General features: G+C 38.7%; 1 protein-coding gene across 1 annotated transcript; it reads left to right on the top strand.

The window, feature by feature from the left end:
* The first annotated feature begins 1070 nt into the window (after positions 1–1070).
* On the top strand, positions 1071–18531 carry INA (internexin neuronal intermediate filament protein alpha). Its single transcript, XM_001369041.5, has 3 exons — positions 1071–2570; positions 14294–14418; positions 15543–18531. The coding sequence occupies exons 1-3, from the start codon at positions 1386–1388 to the stop codon at positions 15847–15849; spliced, it is 1617 nt and encodes a 538-aa protein (XP_001369078.5). The 5' UTR covers positions 1071–1385; the 3' UTR covers positions 15850–18531.
* The last annotated feature ends 387 nt before the right edge of the window (positions 18532–18918 follow it).

Genomic DNA, 18918 nt, shown 5'->3' with positions numbered 1-18918 from the left:
ATTCTGCAAGCTGAAGACATGCAACAACATCTATGCATTTACTGAATTTACTGAAATCCTTCTTGAATTTATTTCTAACCAACTCTTAAAATAGCAAGTTTTAGAAGCTAAGATCTTAAGATCATAGATTCAGAGCTGGAAGGATCCTTAGAGGTAATTTTGTCCAATGCTCTGCCTTTACAGAAGAGGATTTGAGGCTCAGAGAGTTGAGACTTGTCCAAAATCAGCCAGATAATAAAAGTGGACGAGTCAAGATTTAAACCCAGATAATTATATTGCAAGGTTAGCACTTTTTTTCAGTGTAGGAAATATTTCACATTTAAATTTTTTATTTTTCCCAGAATGGTGTTCTGTACACAATAGTCACTCAATAAATGTCGAACTGAATGAATATTCTATGAGAATTTAATACTTCTTTTTATGTCTTCATATTACTTCCTTTTAGTTTTTCTAAAGGAAAGGGCTCCCATTCTAGAATTGTGGGATTTGATTAAAGGGAAAAAAAATCTCTGATCTTATCCTACATGATTTTATAAATTTGGTTAATGATCCTTCAGGAAGGCTCCATCCTTCCTGAAGACACTTCTTCCTTGTCCTGAAGACACTTCCTTGAAGACACTTTCTTTTCTTTGGTAAGTTCTGTATAATCTCTCTCTCTCTCTCTCTCTCTCTCTCTCTCTCTCTCTCTCTCTCTCTCTCTCTCTCTCTCTCTCTCTCTCTTCTCTCTCTCTCTCTCCCCCCCCCCTCCCTCCCTTCCAGTCATCCCAGTTCTAGTGATCTTTCCATGCTACTAATATTTGGGCTGCATGTCTTGTTTTCTCTCCTTTTAAGAAATGTTTCAAGTGGCTTCAGTTTGTGATGGAGGAGATTTCCCCATCTAGGAGGTATAAAGGGTAGAAACGGTCCCCTGGGATACCCAGTGGTATGAAGAGGAAGAGGAAGACAATGCTGGCTTCTAAGAGATGTTACCTGCTATTGGGGAGCTCTAGTCTGATGGGGCAGATACTTCCAGAATTTGGGAATGAGGAATATTCGAAAATAAAGGAGAAGAACGGACCACAGGCTCATAGGCAGAATGATTCTTTAGTATTTTTTTAGATTGTATGATGCTGAGTGAACGGTAAAGGGTGATTTGGAGGTGGGAATGACAAAAGTCACTTCCCTGCAGACCTCCGTGCTAGGGGAAATGGGCTGGCGGAGAGTCAGGTTGCTCCTTCTTGGAGGAGAGGGCACACAGCTCGGGCCTGCAGTTTTGGTCCCTTGGGTCCTCTGGCCAGATAGTCCACTCAGCTCCATCTACTGCGCTGCTGCAGTGTGATGTCCCTCACCCCACCCTGTTAACACACCACTCGTAGCTATGCCTCTTACGTGAATCTTTCTTTTCCATGGTTCTCGGCGAACGCCCCGCCTCCTACGCTCCCCTCCCAACCCCGCCTCCAGCGCCTTATAACCTGGGTGCCCAGAGCCGCGCTCAGCCTAGTCTTCTGCTCGGTAGCCTAGCTGTCACCTGCATGATGAGCTTCAGCTCGGACCATTATCTTTGCTCCTCCTCCTACAGGAAAGTGTTTGGGGATGGCTCACGCCTCTCATCGCGCTTCGGGGGCAGCGGCTCCGGGGGCTTCAGATCTCAGTCTCTGTCTCGCTGCAATGTTACCTCGTCGGGTGCCTGTTCCGCCTCCTCTTCTTTGGGGCTGGGGCTGAGCTACCGCCGGACGGGGCCAGAAAACCTGGACCTGAGCCAGGCAGCAGCGCGCAACAATGAATACAAGATCATCCGCACCAACGAGAAAGAGCAGCTTCAGGGTCTCAACGACCGCTTTGCAGTGTTCATCGAAAAGGTACATCAGCTGGAGACCCAGAATCGTGCTCTTGAGGCCGAATTGGCGGCGCTGCGGCAGCGCCACGCTGAGCCTTCGCGCGTTGGCGAGCTGTTTCAGCGTGAGCTGAGGGAGCTCCGGGCGCAGCTGGAGGAGGCTAGTTCCGCGCGGACTCAGGCGCTGCTGGAGCGCGACGGACTGGCGGAAGAGGTGCAGAGGTTGCGGGCACGATGCGAGGAGGAGAGCCGCGGGAGAGAGGGTGCAGAGCGCGCCCTGAAAGCGCAGCAGCGAGATGTGGATGGCGCCACCCTGGCACGACTGGACCTTGAAAAGAAGGTGGAGGCGCTATTAGACGAGTTGGCTTTCCTACGGCAAGTGCACGAGGAGGAAGTGTCTGAGCTGCTGGCGACGCTGCAGGCATCGTCCCAGGCCTCGGCCGAGGTGGACATGACGGTGGCCAAGCCAGATCTGACCTCGGCTCTGCGGGAGATCCGTGCCCAGTACGAGTCTCTGGCAGCCAAGAACCTGCAATCCGCTGAGGAGTGGTACAAGTCTAAATTTGCCAACTTGAACGAGCAAGCGGCACGTAGCACCGAAGCCATTAGAGCCAGCCGCGAGGAAATCCACGAATATCGTCGCCAGCTGCAGGCACGCACCATAGAGATCGAAGGGCTCCGGGGAGCCAATGAGTCCCTGGAAAGGCAGATTCTGGAGATGGAGGAAAGGCACAGTGCTGAGGTGGCTGGCTTTCAGGTAAGTGGTACCAGACTATGTACTTCACTAGTGGTACCCTATCCAAGTGATCCTAACCTTTTTAAAAGCCCAGCTCTTCTCCCTGACCCCTCCTAAAGCAGATATACTCACACAATAATGGAGTGGGCAGCCTTTCCTGTCACAACCCTAATATTGATCTTCAGAGAAACTAGAAGCCTACCATATTATTCTCCAAACGTAGACAAAAGTGATTGTATTAAAGAAGAGGTGGAAATGGAAAGGGGCGGAGTGTTTGAGCTACTCGCTTTCCTCTACCTTTCACACCCCTGGAGTGCAGACCCCAGTTTCTGTCTCTAGGGCAGCCCCTCTGCTAAGGACCTGTATAGATAGAAACGGAGAGCTAAAGGTTAAATGGCATAAAACAAACAAACAACAAAAAAAAAAACACCAGACTGGGAGGATTGCTGTCCATGGTACTAGGTCAGTCTCAACACCTTTCGATTTTCCTAGTCTCTCAGTCGAGATAGATTTCCTTCTATCATTCGCCAATGGAGGCTTGGTTATGGACTCTCTAGACAATTGTTTTCCTTCCCCCCTCCACCCCTCGCAGCTGTGTATTCTTGGCCACCTGCAGTCGTTCATAGGAGGCATAAAATCTTGCTTTTGTATGTTTTTTACAAAAATTTATTTCTTTGCATTGGCACAGTAAGATTCTTTTTAAAAGCACCCTTCCCCCTGATTTTCACTTATTTATTTGTCTATTTATTGCTTGATTGTTGTCCATCAAGAGCCTGACTTCTTTGTTATAGGGAAGTTGTAAGCTTTTACTAGTTCCTTTTCAACTACCCTTCGTGTTCCTGAACAGATATTTCCTATTTGTACCTCACCCATCTCCAGCAAACAATGGCTACTGCACCTTCCTGTTTGCTGTAGGATGTGTCTGATTGACCAGAAAAGGGACAAAAGGCAATGTAAGGAGCAGGGAGGAGGGGAGTGCTAGCAAAGAATGGCAATTCTATGATTTAACTTAAGAGCACAATAAAGCCTCATTAATTTGACCTCCATTAATTTATAAATTTGGGATTATCAAGACTGATCTAAGTTGGATTTTGTACCTTTACACTGTTTAAGAAGAAAGTGTTTTGAGAAAAATAATTTGTGTAAATAAGATGGGAGCTATCTGAAGAGTAAACTTTTTAAAGATCGTTGAAACAATATCTGCAAACATTCCTACTTTCAATGCATATAGTGATTTATTTGTAAAGTGTTAAAATATAAATTATGATTTGATTGTTATTTATTTAAGCAGGTCTGGAGAGATCTCTGTTTTTACCTACTGTTAGGAGTTACTGTGAACACATCAAAATAAAGTTGAACAGCATCACAACATTCTAAACCCCAAGTTTTCTACTTAATATCTGAATCTGTTTCCATCCACTCTGAATTCATAGAGTGCTACTATATCTGAGATCCTTCCTAGATTCTAGAGAGAAGGACTAAGTGACTCCTGAAAGACTAGCTTTGTGGCAAAAGAAGTTGCCCAGGCTAGAATAATTTAAAGGCACATCTTTCTGTTTGGTAGTATGGTATCCAGTTGGCTAGTCTGGCATCCATCTTTCCCTTTCTTGGCTTAGGGAGTGGAGGGAAAGAGGAAGGGGTGGTATCTGTGATGCTTAGTTGTCTGTTTTCCTTTGAAAGGCTTTCAGGGTCACACAATAGCATGGGCAGTCAGACCCAGGGCTGCAGGAAAAATGCGGCATCTGCAGCTCTGCAGTGCAACTCCCCCTCCCTCCCCCTCCCTTGTCTTCTCCTTCTCTGCCCCAGTAATTCCTTTCTGTACTAAGTGGAGTTGCTCATGGGAGTGGAATGAGATGTTAAGACAGACAGTCCTGAGCTATTTCATTTTCTTTGGGTGTGGCTCATAGTCCCACCTTCTGTCCTAGGAGGGTTGAAGTTGCTGGGTATTGACTTCAGAAGGGATATATTCTTCTTCAAGGAATTTCTTAACAGGTCAAATCAAAGCACCATGATTTCCTCACTAAGATTCAACTGTCCTGGATTTTTTTCCCTCTTTACTGCGCAAGCAAGAATGCCATTCCCCTTTCTTCTGCTTCAGAGAAAGACCAATCAGTGAATTTTCCAGAAGCCTGATGCACATCTTATGTTATAAGCTTGTCCTTACATGGAGGTAGGGGAAGGACACAGAAGAGCCAAGTTAGCTATACAGTGAACCTTGCTGTATACATTCAACATTGTACTAGATAGAAGGGATACAAATAAGTATTAGATCATGATCTCTATGTTATAGTTGATGAGACAAAATTCATATATATATGAAACAAAAAATAACTCAAGATAGCATAATCAAGTGAACAATGATATGACACAGACCAGGAGGGGTAGGGTAGCTGAAGGAAGGGAAATACCATTGTTATTAAGGCATAGCACAAGTCAAATACAACCACCTCTTTTCTTTGAGGTCAATCCCATTCATTGTAGAGGGGAATTCCAATCCCTATATCATTTCTCCCATTTCCTTCACATTCTTGGAATGAATGCAAGGTTTTATGAAAGAGCAGAGGGACTATATTCTCAGAAAGAGATCAGTGACCCAGCCCAATAATGAAAAGGCAACCACAGATTTTGAGAGCTGAAGATGCTTCCTTGAAAGATTTTGCTGATGCTTCTTATTTCGTAGTCTCTGGGGAGAAGTGTAATGGCTGCTGTGCTCTCACCAGTATGAAATTGGAGCTTAGCCTAATTAAATTGCATATGGGGTCTATCTATTGAAAGTGGTGGGGTGGGTGAGGGAGAAATGACAGTATGTAAATATAGAGCTAGAGAAATTTATCTTTAAAATTACAATCCAGGACAGAGAGTTTGTTTGTTTTCTGCTTGCTCATCTATCTTTTCTTTGCACTTCTTTTCCCTGGATAACCTTGAGTTATCTTTCACTTTTAGAAATCCCCTTATTTTTATACTCTGGATATACTTTGCTCTTTGTTTCTAGAAAAGAAAGGAAGAAAGGGGAGTCCTTTTCCAAAAGGACAGTTCTCTTTGTCTTCAATTATATACTCAACTTATACTTAAGGAAGACATCATTTACAGAATGACAGTGCTGTGCTTATTCCAACCTGGCTGAAACTATGACCTCAAAGGAAACTTAGAATGACATCTCAAATAAATTGAATTTAAGTGCTGATGTTAGTGATTTAAAAAGGAAGTTTCTTCAGGTGATATAAGGTCTTCCATGCAACTCCCTCAGGCTAAGCCTGAAGCTCTACATTCCAGGGGAGCAGACAACTGAAATTATATAGTAGATTTTCATGTGAGCGATACTATATTATTCAGAATAAGTGCTGAATTACATAGTGTTTTTGAAAAAAAGATATAAATAGGTAACTGAGAAGAGGGAAGAGGAGGGAGTCATATCAGCTTTCCATGACATTTCCAGCTATTGAGAGCAAAAACTACTTTTTTAAGCCAAAAAACAAATAAGTAGAGCATCTGATATAAATTATAGTTACTAACCCTAACTCTCACCTCTACCTTCAAATGATTCATCAACCTCATCTCTAAAACTAACAAATAGGTAGGAAGAAAAAGATCTATGAATAGGTAAAATAGATGTCACACAAAGGCCATAGACTATATAGTTCATACACTGACATTTCCCCAAATCCCCTCCAACTTATATTCTAAAGCCTGCAGCAGATTCAAAAAAGCAAATTATTATGCTGCCACATTCTGAAAAAGAGGGAGATGAGGACTCTCAATATAGACTAAGACATATACATATATATGTATGTATATATATATACAAACATGCATATTTACAATGCCCATATAACAAAAGAAGTGAGATTAAGCAACACATGTCAACATGTTGATGATGTCTTAAAGCATAAGTCTCATTCTAATTACATTTTCTGCTACTTTACTACAGGAAGGGACATGGGCTTCTAGAGTCCATTGGTCACTGAATTTATTTGAATACCAATGTCTTTATATTTTCATGGCTGTTATGGATATTGTTCACTTGATTCTGTTTACTTTGCTCTGAATTAGTTCACATAAATCTTTCCAAGTTTCTCTGGATTCCTCATATTAATCATTTCTTACTCTAATATTTTGATGGATCATATTATTACATTGATGTAGCTACTCCTTTGATTTATGTCATTTACAATCCATCCATGCCACTCATACTGTGAAACTCTTGTCCATCCATCCATCTTTACCTTATCCGTGATGTTCTGGGAGCTCTCTTCATGTACTCTTTTTTAATCCTAATTTTTGTTTTAGTAACAACTAAGTCAAACAAGTAAGGACTAGGCAAGTGGGGTTAAGTGACTTGCCAAGTTAAGAAGTGTCTAAAGCCAGATTTGAATCCATGTTCTCTTGACTCCAAGCCAATCATCTGAGTCACTTGGCTGCCCCTTCATGAATTCTTGATATTGAATGGATACTAATGGAGATTGTCCTTCTGTTATTCCTTGCTCTTGTTTTGTAATCAACACATCCATGAAGAGTAAAAATTCTGAGAGACTAGATTCTGAGTAAGAAAAATCAATTTACTGACTAGGCTACTAATAACTAATAAATTAATTAGTCCTTGATCTCTCTCTGTGATCAAAGACAAGCTCATTCAGAGTCTTGAATTATTTGAAACAATTTTGGAAGCCCATTATCCAATTCTCCCCTAGACAAACCAAATCATCTCTAATCTGTGGATACAAAAGAAAAAGGTGGGCTAATATTTTCCAGTCCCTTCCTGATTTCCTCATGATGATGGAAGAAAGTCACATGCTCATAGTATTCTAATATCCTTGCTGATCCAGATAAAGAAATCAAGTTGGGTCTGGATAAAATGGACTTAAAAAAAAAACCCTTATCTTATGTCTTAGCATCAATACTATGTATTGGTTCCAAAGCAAAAGAGCAGTAAGGGCTAGGCAATAGGGGTTGAATGATTTGCCCTGAGTCACATAGTCAGGAAGTGTCTGAGGCCAAATTTGAACACAGGTCCTCCTGACTCCAGGCCTGTCTATCTATCCACTGAGATACCTAGCTGCTTCCTAAAATTGATTTTTCATTGTTCATTCTAGTGGAGGAATCAGGGACATGGACGTTCCACTACTGTACATATTTAGCCAAAATTAGTTTTATTTACTAGAAAGCATGTAGCACACATTATCAATCTTAATTATCCCTATTTTATTACTTATTTATTTTTAAAACATTACATTTGTCTTTGAATCAATATTAAGTATTGGTTCCAAGGAAGAAGAGTGGTAAGGGCTAGGTAATGGGGGTTAAGTGACTTACCCAGGGTCACATAACTTGGAAGTATGTGAGTACAGATATGAACCTAAGACCTCCCATCTCTGGGCCTGGCTCTCAATCCACTGAACCACCTAGTTGTCCCCCAATTATCCCTATTTAGAAGCTGCTTTAAGACACAGAATATAAGGTGCATTCTTATGTCAGTCAGGATAAAGGAATGAGGAAAAGACTTGAAAAATACAATGTTACAGAGCAGTATTAGAAAGAAAAATAATACCGTATTAAGAATAAATCTTCTTACATATCTTTTCTAGTCAACTCTTTTTAAAATGACCCTTAAATCACTTTTCTGGCATCATTTTCCATTGTAATGTATTGCAGTAATGTAATGTAATGTATTGTAGTCTGCTCACATCCACCATGTCTTTCTCCATTGCCCTTTGACTGATTCTGACATTCAGTTTTTAAAAAACCATAATATTCCATGATTCACAACCATATGTTACTTGAAAAACATTAATATTAAAAAGATGGTCTCTTTCATGGAGAAGCTTGGGGTTATTAAAAGAACTATTCGATTTCTCAAAGGCAATCTAAACTACTTCCCTTCTCCTCTCCAGTTCTTGACCTAGTTCATGGTATATTTGTAATATTTGTCCAATATACATATATGTGTGGGCATATACACACACATTGATGGACAAGTTTAATGAGTGGTCATCTTATATGCTATAATCAGGACAGAAGATATTTTTCATCCACTTGATTTGCCCTGTGTGGATAGTTAAAGCAGATTTTGCATGTATGATTATGGATCTCATTGATCAGTTTCTGCAATTTTCTGGGGCTTGATATAATGTCATTTACATAGAGGGGCATCTGAAGGACCTCATCATCTACAGAAAACCCTTTCTAGCTCTAGATCTATGATTTCTTTAATTTTTCAGATGCCTTATGAATCGGTTGGTTCAGAAATACCATTACTAGGTTTGTATCCCAAAGAGATTTTTAAAAAGGGAAAAGGACCAATTTGTACAAAAAAATATTCAGTTCTTTTTGTGGTGGCAAAGACTTGGAAACTGAGATGTCCATCAATTGGAGAATGGCTAAACAAGTTGTGGTATTTAATTGTAATAGAATACTACTGTGCTATAAAAAATGATGAGAAGGATGATTTAAGAAAAACCTGCAAAGGGGGGCAGCTGGGTAGCTCACTGGATTGAGAGCCAGGCTTAGAGACAAGGAAGTCCTAGGTTCAAATCTGGCCTCAGACACTTCCTAGCTGTGTGACCCTGGGCAAGTCACTTAACCCCCATTGCCTAGCCCTACCACTCTTCTGCCTTGGAACCAATACATAGTATTGATTCTAAGGTGGAAGGTAAGGGTTTAAAACCTGGAAAGACCTATCTGAACTGATGCAAAGTGAAGTGAGCAGAACCAGGAGAATATTGTACAATATTGTAACAGCAGTATTTTATGATGAACATTTATAAATTATTTAGCTATTCCTAGCAATCCTAAAGAGCTAAGGAAATCCTTGATGACTCATGATGAAAAACACCATCCACCTTGAGAAAAAGAACTATAAAGTCGGAATGCAAATTGAAACATACCATCTTTCACTTTTGTTTGAGTTTTCTTTAAAAAAATGACCAATATGAAATCCAAGATGTTTTACACTAGTAAAAGCTTTATCAGGTTGCTTCCTGTCTCAGACAGGAGAGAAGAGGAAAATTTGTCTCAAACTTAAAAAAGAAAAGAAGTGAAGGTTAGAAATTTTTTTTATGTAATTGAAGAAAAAAATTAGTTCCTCAAAAACTTCAATATGGAGCTCTTCCATGTATGCTTGATTTAGACCAGCTGTTTTTCCCATCTTTGTTTTCTTCAGTGTCATTCCCATTTCCCCAGGGAGTACTCGTTGTTTATTCTAGCATAACAATATTCTATTTTATTCATGGACCACGATGTATTTATTGACTCCCTGATTGATGAGTACCTGCTTTGTTTCCAGTTTTAGGAACTTTAAAAAGTGTTATTTGTGGCTATGTTCTATATATGGTATCTTTCCTTCTATTTTTTTTCATTCCTTTTGGGCATATGACTAGTGTATTGCTGGGTCATAAGGTATGATCAGTGAAGTCATTTTTATTGAATAATTCTAAATAAAAATTTTGTTGAGGGAAGTTCATCCTGTAAAATTTAAAATAGTTGTATGCCATAAACTGTGGCAGTTAAAAGAATTGATGTTATAAATTGTGATAGATATAAGAGTAGGTGAGTAAATTTGACCACAGAAAATATGTTTCACTACAGTGTCTTGGTTTTAAATCAAATATAAGGTGGTCGCCAGGGAATATATTCCCAAATTATGAATATGCCCAAGTCAACTGGGTTTTATAGAGGATTTTAATTAATAATACAATGAGTAATCAAAGAAAGAGAGAGAGAGAGAGAGAGAGAGAGAGAGAGAGATAGAGAGAGAGAGAGAGAGAGAGAGAGAGAAAAGTATAAGTATGAAGGGCCTTAAGCCAACATGGCCTAGACCTGAGTCTTAAGAGAGAAAGAATCAGTCAGTTTTTTTATCACTCACCACAAGATTTGTCTTAAGCAAGGATGTCTGGGGAACAGAGTCTCCCCAGAGGGAGTTCCAGCCAGAGTCAGCCTCCCAAGGGACTTCTTCTCAAGAGATCTTCAAAGGGCCTCCTCCAAAAGGATCTATCTCCAAGGATCCTATCTCCAAGCCTCATCATAAGCATGGATCCAAGTACTTTCATTGTTTAGCAAGGAGTTTTCTCCCCTAAAGCAATCTTAAGTACGGGTGGAGTAGAGGTCCTCCCATTTCTGATCCTGGAGAGTTCTCACATCAAAATGGGGAATGTTTCCAGTAGGGAATTTGTTCCAATGGAGGATTCCTCAATGTGGAAATTTTTAACATTCACAAGTCTGAGAAATTTCAAGATTTACAATCCCCTCCCCCTCCTGGGTTGCTGACCCAGTTCATCAGCATTCTTCACATGCCAGCATTGTGTCCCTGTACATAAATAAAAGGGGGGAGCCCACCTGGGTCTTTTGACAGAACTTTGGCCAGAGGAGGCAGGTGAGGGAGAGACAGGGATTTCTCCAGGAGGGGGCTGCACGTGGTCAAATTTAGAATAAGGAAAAGACTTTAAATCTATGTTTATCTACCTTTTCTATCTCAAGTGGTTATTAATAAACTTTATGGAAAATAAGAATAAGAGATATTAATTTTAAATATAACAAAATACAGAATGATTGGATCACTTCACAGCTCCACTAACAATATGTTAGAATGCTTGTGTTAACACAGCCCTTCCAACATGGCTTCTATTAAGTCTTCAGCATGCAAGCTCTCATTTGACCTCATGATAAAGAGATATGGTTTTGGTTCAAATTCTTTTCCTGAAATGTTGCCTTTGGGGAGAATGCTTTATCCTTATAGACAATATTCACTTTTGACTAAGAGAGACCACCATTATATTAATATTTTTTAATTTTTAAAAGCTAATTTTCATTGCAAACTCAATATTTGGTAGGGAGAAATCCAATAAAATCTAATATAACCATAGAATTAGAATCAATTCTATTACAATATGTACACTTTAAGAAAATGTTACTCTTTACTTCCTATCGTCTCTATGTATACATATGATTTTGGTTTTTTGTTGTTATAATGAATGTATATGTTGTTCTTTTAATTTTACTATTTTTCTTTTGAAATATTTTGACTATATTTCTTTGAATTCTTCAAATTTGTCATTTTAAATAAAGGACTAAAGTTTTATTATTTTCATTTAAAGTAAAAACATTAATTTATTTTAACTTCCATTTAAAAAAAAATTTAGACCTGAATTCTTTACAGCCACAATCTGACCCACCCATTGAGAAGGCCAACAATATATCAATTATATATGTAAAGTCATGCAAAACATTTCCATATTTGCCACTTAACCAAAAAAAAGCAAGAAAAATAAAATGAAAAAAGATACATTATTTTGATATGCGACAATTGGTTTAGTCATTTACCATGGATAATTCTTTTTTCAAGAAAATGGTACGGGGGAATTCTGAGGAACCAGTATGGCACAATATATGGGTAATAAAATTCTGTCACTAATTATAACCTTTGATAAGTCATTTGGCCTCTCTGAACTTCTGATTCTCATTTTACAAATGCTAGAGTCTTTTCCAGCAATAAAATTCTGATATTTATATTCCTATATTCTTCAGAACCCATGTGAAATTCATCTTTCTGTATCATTGAGATTTCTAGATGACCAAGGATTTGCCCTTTTAGTTACTATGGCTCTTCATATTACCCAGATGCTAAAGTAAACTTAATTTTTTAATTCATTCTTGGTTATTCAAAATGGATTTGGGGACAGCTATGTGGCTTAGTGAATTGAAAGCCAGGTCTACAGATAGGAGGTCCTGAGTTCAAATTTGGTCTCAGAAACTTTCTAGTTCTATGTCCCTTAGCAAGTCATTTAACTCCCATTGCTTAGCCCTTACTGCTCTTCTGCTTTGGAACCATGCACAATGCTGATTTCAAGATGGAACATAAAGGTTTAAAAAATGGATTTTAAATAATGCTAAATACCAACAATCATTAATAATCATGATGATACATGGATGAAGAGGTAGATTTATTCTGAGGTTTTCGAAGCACTTTAAATACATATAAACATCATATTTTCTGATTGGAGAAGGAAGAAGAAAAGGAAATAGAAGAGAGATTTATCTCAAGATATATTGGAAAGCAAGGGTGGTACAGGGGATAGAGTACCCACCTTGTAGTCAGGAGGACCTAAATTCAAATCCAATCTGATATTTATTATCTGTGTAATCCTGGACAAATCATTTCACTCTGCTTGTTTCAGTTTCCTCATCTGTAAAATGAGCTGATGAAGAAAATGGCAAACCACCTGAGAATCCCAAATGGGATCAAGAAGTTAGATACTTCTAATGAACCACCCCAACCCTGTTCCAAAAAAAAAAAAGGCAAGGCAAATATCATAAGCCTGAGTCTTCAATCTTGAAGTAATCATGAAATGATCATTTTATTTTGTTTTGTTTTTAATTCTCACATGATCTTTATTTCAGAAAAGGATCTATGTAGCTATCTCATCAGCTTTGATGGCATCAGTAAAAATTCATCACAGGCCAGCATGAGTTAATTTTGTGTCACTTTGAGTAGCACCTTGAAATAAAATGTCTACAACCCTCCAGGAATTTTCCTTGTTTTATTCCTCATGATTCTTTATTGATTTTAGAGTATTTTGTTGCTTCTGTGTAATTTGTATTCCTCCTCACTTACTCTTAAAGTTTCATTGTTAATTGTTCTATCCCTATTTCACCAGGGTCTATCCTTTTCTTGGTTCTACTGTTTCTAGAATAATATATAGTAAAGTTTAAGTTCTTTCTGCTATTTCTTAGAATGTGAAGGTTTGGACTTCTTGCAGCATTTACTATGTCTCTCACCATCAAGTCTGGCTTTGTTGAACCTAGGACCAAAGAGCAAAAAGATGAGAGTCTACCTAGAAAACATAGTGTAATAAAGCTTAAACAGCTCATGTACTGACCTGTATCACTGTTTTGAGTAACATAATGCTTAGTCTGCTGAATCTTCCATGCCTCCTAAACCACCGATATAATTATTTGAAGAAATGTGGTGACATCTCTTCAGGTTAGTGACTTCAAATACCTAACAAATAACATGAACAAAAAATTCAAAGTCTTTCTTTTGGGCCTGAGTTTGTACCTAGAAAAAGTTGGAGTTGGACCCCATGACATTTTTTAAAAATTTGATTCATTGTTAGTATTTATCTAAAACAAACTTTTCTATTCCATTCTTATCTCTTTTTCAACTGAATAAAAGTAAAGTGGTTCTATAGTAGCTACTGAATAATGATTCTAAGGAAATCAGAACATGAAAAAGATACAGGGCAGCTGGGTGAGGCTTTTTAGCTTTCTGTCCTGCTCTTATCTCAATGGGAATTTCTTGATCCTTAGCCCTTGCTGAAAACTGAGTGGTAGAAAAAGGATATGCAATTATAGGATTATTTTTTCCAACTAGATTGTAAGCTCCATGAAGGCAAAGACTTCCTAAAAACCCTGATTCTCTCCTTGGACCTAGAGCAATGCACAGAATAAGCTCTTTTTGAAAAAATTTATTGATGCATTTTATTTTTATATCACTTAAATTTCTTCCTGGATCTCTCCTCCCTCCTCTTCCCAGAAAGCCATCTCATATCACAAAGAATTTCAGATTAAACTCTTAATCAGTGCTTGTTGAAAGGATGGATGAATGGATGAACAATGTAACGAGACAAGCCAGGGGTGGGATATTTCATAGCTGGCATTATGAATCTCCACAATGACCAGAGTCATGGGCCCTATAGGAGTACCCTTGACTTTAGGCTGGTTTGGGCTAATTGGCCAGTATTTTTCTTTTGCAGGATAGCATTGGACAACTAGAGAATGACCTGAGAAACACAAAGAGTGAGATGGCTCGCCACCTGCGGGAGTACCAGGATCTGCTTAATGTCAAAATGGCTCTAGACATTGAAATTGCAGCTTACAGGTAATGTCCAGCTTATAGACAGTGCTGTTTAAAGACATTGCTCAAAGAAGCTTGGGCCACCAGAAGCATGCAACCAAAGTGGATATTTGACTCTATTTCTGTTAGCTAAGTAAATGTATGATAATGCCAACAGCCCAAATAAAACACTTTCTGGGTGACCTACACCTTTTTCCCTTCCTCCATTTAGGTCTGTTCTAATCTATTCAGGTAATTGAATTCTAGTTCTTGTAATAAATATACATAGGCCAAAAAAATCCTATATTGGCCATGACCAGAAAATAATGTCTTATTCTTCACTCTCAGTTTATTATCTTTCTGTGAGGACATGAGTAACATTTTTCAATGTGGGCCTCCTGGTATTATAATTGAGCTCTTAGGTTATTAGATTATGTATTATTTTTAGAGTTCTTAAGTCTTTCAAAGTCATCTTTAAAATTTTGTTATTTTATAAATCATTCTCCTGATTCTGTTCATTTCACTTTACATCAGTTCATACAAGTCTTCTCAGGTTTCTCTGAAGCCCTAACCATAATAATTTCTTATAATAATAATAATAATAATAATAATAATTAGTATTTACTTAGCACAAATATTATCTCATTTGATTCTCATAACAATCCTTGGAAGTATATGCTATTGTTATCTCCGTTTTGCAGTTGAGGAAACTGAGGCAAACAGAGGGTAACTGTGTTCATCTTGTCTTTGGGATAATAAAAAAGAGACACAGAACTCCGGTTCAAGTGGTTCTTCCCACACATCCACAAAACAGCTTTCCATGAGAGCTGAGTAGAATCAAAGTGTTAAAAAGTTCTGATTCTTTACTAGATATCTAAGGGTTATAGTGGTGCTATAAGGGTAAAGGTGGTGGGAGTGGGGGGTGGGGTGTTGAATTTGCGTTTTTAAAAATCTGTTTGCCTACTGTCTGGGTGGGATGCCTTTAAGATGCAGTGAGGTTTGGTACGGGGGATAAATAGCATCCCAGTTCTCTGGGCTTAGAATTACATACTCAAAATCCTGACTGAGACCAAATCCAACTGGCCCTTTTCTAAATGACTTAGGGTTGGTGATTCAACCTCTCAAGGACATTTTCTGCTAATCTCTCTCTTTCTCTGTTGGATTTACAGGAAGCTGCTAGAAGGTGAAGAGACACGATTCAGCACCAGTGGAATGACCATTTCAGGGCTGAATCCACCTCCCAATCCTGGTTATGTGGTACCATCCAGAATGTTTAGTTCGACTGCCTCAAAAGCTTCACCCCCTGTTTTGTCTTTTAAGAAAGAGGAGAAGGAGGAAGCTTCTAAAGTGGCCTCCAAGAAGGCTTCTCAGATAGGAGAGAGCTTTGCAGAAATAATGGAGGAAACTATAATATCTACTAAGAAAACCGAAAAATCAAACCTAGAAGAAGTTACCATTTCAAGCCAAAAGATATAGTCTTAATGCTTAAAAAAAACCCTAAACAATAAGAAACTAACATTTAAGAGGGAATAATATGCATTTGACCTTTTAAATAGCTTTTTTCCCCCCTGAACCAAACACCTATAACGCAGTATAAAATATTTCCAGGCTTTAGTCTCATTTTCAACACAGAATTTTTTCTCAAGCAAGAAAAACTCACTTAGAAGCAGCCTGACCTGCTAGGAGCCAACTAAGGTTCTGGAGAAATCACAGAGAAGTTACCCAATAATATGCCTTTCTCATTCAGGCAGACAGATGATTCTGGGCCAGAAAAGGTGCCAACTGAGGTGCTAAATCTTCTGTGATCATTGTCATTTGCTATGAGCTAAAAATAAACCCTACATACACTCACCAGCCTCAGCCCACACCCAGTTCACTCATACTCCTTAGATACATAAAAAATCACTGCCAAAGATGAATCAACTTGCTCACATCCTATAAGTAACTGCTGCTAGAGCTGTTTGACACAGTGTGAACGTTGGCTTCTCAGGCACTGCTATATCTCATCTTCATTCAGAAAAAAAGGCCAATTAATATTCTTCCCTTTTAAACAATTTCAGGTTTTTGAAAAAAGAAAGAGTTTTCCCCTACAGCCTGCTATATGCCCAGTGGATAACTAGATGCATGGTGGTCATTTCTGTGATTTGTGTAATAACCTTTCATGACCATTTCACATCATCTGACATCTTGTAGTTTAAAAAAAGAACCCTGGCAATGAATGATACATTTTGATAGTTCCCTTCCTCTTGAATAGAAAATGCTAATACTCCCTAGATTGTTTAGTTCATAACTCAAGTCCATTTAGCCCCAAATTCACTCTGTTAGGAGTGTAGCCTTTTTGCCTCAACTTTAGAAGCACATTAGTAATAATTCTAAACTGTGGGCAGCCTGATAGATTTAGTATAAATTAGAAGAGACATATTTCTCAGAATGAAACAGCAAAAGACTCCATTCATCTGTGATTATTCATTTGTGGTGATGTAGCATTAGTCTCATGAGAAGACATGTCCCCTAGATAAAGTCACATATATATCTTTCCTTCCTTTGAACTTGGGTTCTAGGGAAGCCTTGTCTATACTCCCTTATAACCCAAGTCTTGCTGCATATTTTAATGGGCCTCACTATGACACAAAGTATGGTTGAATAAACAACACAAATAATCCCTTTTCAGTCAATCAAAACCACCAGCAGATAGAAAATAATGGGGGGAAATGGAATTTTAAATCATCTCCACTAACAAATTGTCTTGACCTTGAATGCAAGGTTGAAGATGAAGTGAGTCCTAGATGGCCAACCCATGAAGTCAACCCAGAGGAGCAGCTTCTGCATCTCACAGCCTTATTTGTGCCAACTGATGCCTGCCACATACAATGTAGGAAAATAAAACCCTAATTGCTTATGATCACTTTCATCACAGCTGAAGAGTTTTGCTTGTCTCTTTTTACACATTTTCACTCTAGGACTCTGTGGTGATAACGTAGTTATAGTTTTGCCAAATTTTCCTGTCCTATTGGATCCCAACCAATTTAACAGTCTAGAATAGTCATTTTCCTTCTCCCTCAACTTTTCTTCCTTCTCCCTTCTGCTGTAAGACATAAGTTAGTAAAAATAATAATTAAAAAACACACCTGAACTTCACCCTCATAGTCTGTGTTATTTTATGGTGTGCTATTTGGCTGAGGGGAAGGTTATTTTGGTCTGGTGAGACCACACCATTTTGATTGTCTTCTTGTAATACAAACATGGTTCATATCACAAAGTACTCAGGAACTGGACTTTGGTCTATATGTACACATTTTGCTTCTCTCTACAAAAGCCCTGAGACATTATTAATAGCTTCATTAATATTAATATGTGCATTAGAAATAATTGAACTCATTCATCTTTATTCCCCTAAACCCACTATATTTCTGTATTTCTGTTCAGGGCACCATCAACCTCCTAGTCACCAGGTTTACAACCATGAAGCTTTCTCTACTCTTTCCTCCCCATCCCCCTCCATATATTACATTTGCTGAATCTTGTCCATCCTAACCTCCTGATATTTCTTGTACCACCCTAGCTCAGGCCCTGATCAACTCTACCTGGATCATCACAATAGCCTCCTAACTGAACTTCAGGATTCCAGTCTCTCCCCTCAACAACCCATTCTCTGTAGATATGCCAAAATAATTTTGTTCTGAACTGTTAATGGTTTCCTCTTGCCTCACCTTAGAATGTAAAGTCCTTTGCAATGTGGCTCCAAACTCCCTTTTTGGTCTTATTGTGTATATTACTTCTTTTCATACACTCTCCATTCCAGTCAAATTGGCCCATTTACTGTCCCCTGAACTCACCACCACATGTCTTGTCTCTGTGCTTGCCTGGAATGTATTCCCTTCTTCCCTTTGCTTCTTAAAATCCTTAACTTCCTTCAAAACTCAGCTCAGGTCCCATCTCCCATAGGAACACTTTCCTGATCTCCTTAGACATTACTACTCCCTTTCCCTCTCAAAGTGTCATTTCTATATCCTTATATGTTTGCATGTTGTTTCCCCTCTCCCAGTAGAATGTAAGCTCCTTGAGGGCAGGGACTATTTAAAAACTTTGTATTTGTATCTCCAGAACTAGCCCAATGCTTTGCATGTAGTAGCTACTTAATAAATGATTATTAGACTATATTGGATTGGATTGATGAGAGCCACACTATACATCACACATCAGAATGCCCTGTCCCTGGCCAAACCTCAAACAGAGTGTGGATGATTTTCTTGGGGTTGAATTCAATGTTACTTAAAAGTAATTACAGAAAAACATAATGACTTATGAAGTGGTTGGTACAGCAGTTTGGCTAATTTTGCCTTTTTAGACATTCTTGAGAATGAATGTTTTCTAGCAGAAGTCACCAGATAAATATAGTCCAAAAAAAATTAAAGTCCCTTATCCCAGAATCCTTTGTTTAACCCAGATATGTGACCTAACTGCAGAGCTCATATGTTGTCTGGGCACAGAAATGGAAGATTCTCCCCAAGCTATTCCAGGCTCCAGATGGCCAAGATGTGGATA

The sequence above is a fragment of the Monodelphis domestica genome, chromosome 1, assembly GCF_027887165.1.
Source record: "Monodelphis domestica isolate mMonDom1 chromosome 1, mMonDom1.pri, whole genome shotgun sequence".
In the NCBI taxonomy this organism is placed as follows: Eukaryota; Metazoa; Chordata; class Mammalia; order Didelphimorphia; family Didelphidae; genus Monodelphis; species Monodelphis domestica.
This window is presented reverse-complemented; position numbering and strand designations above follow the sequence as displayed.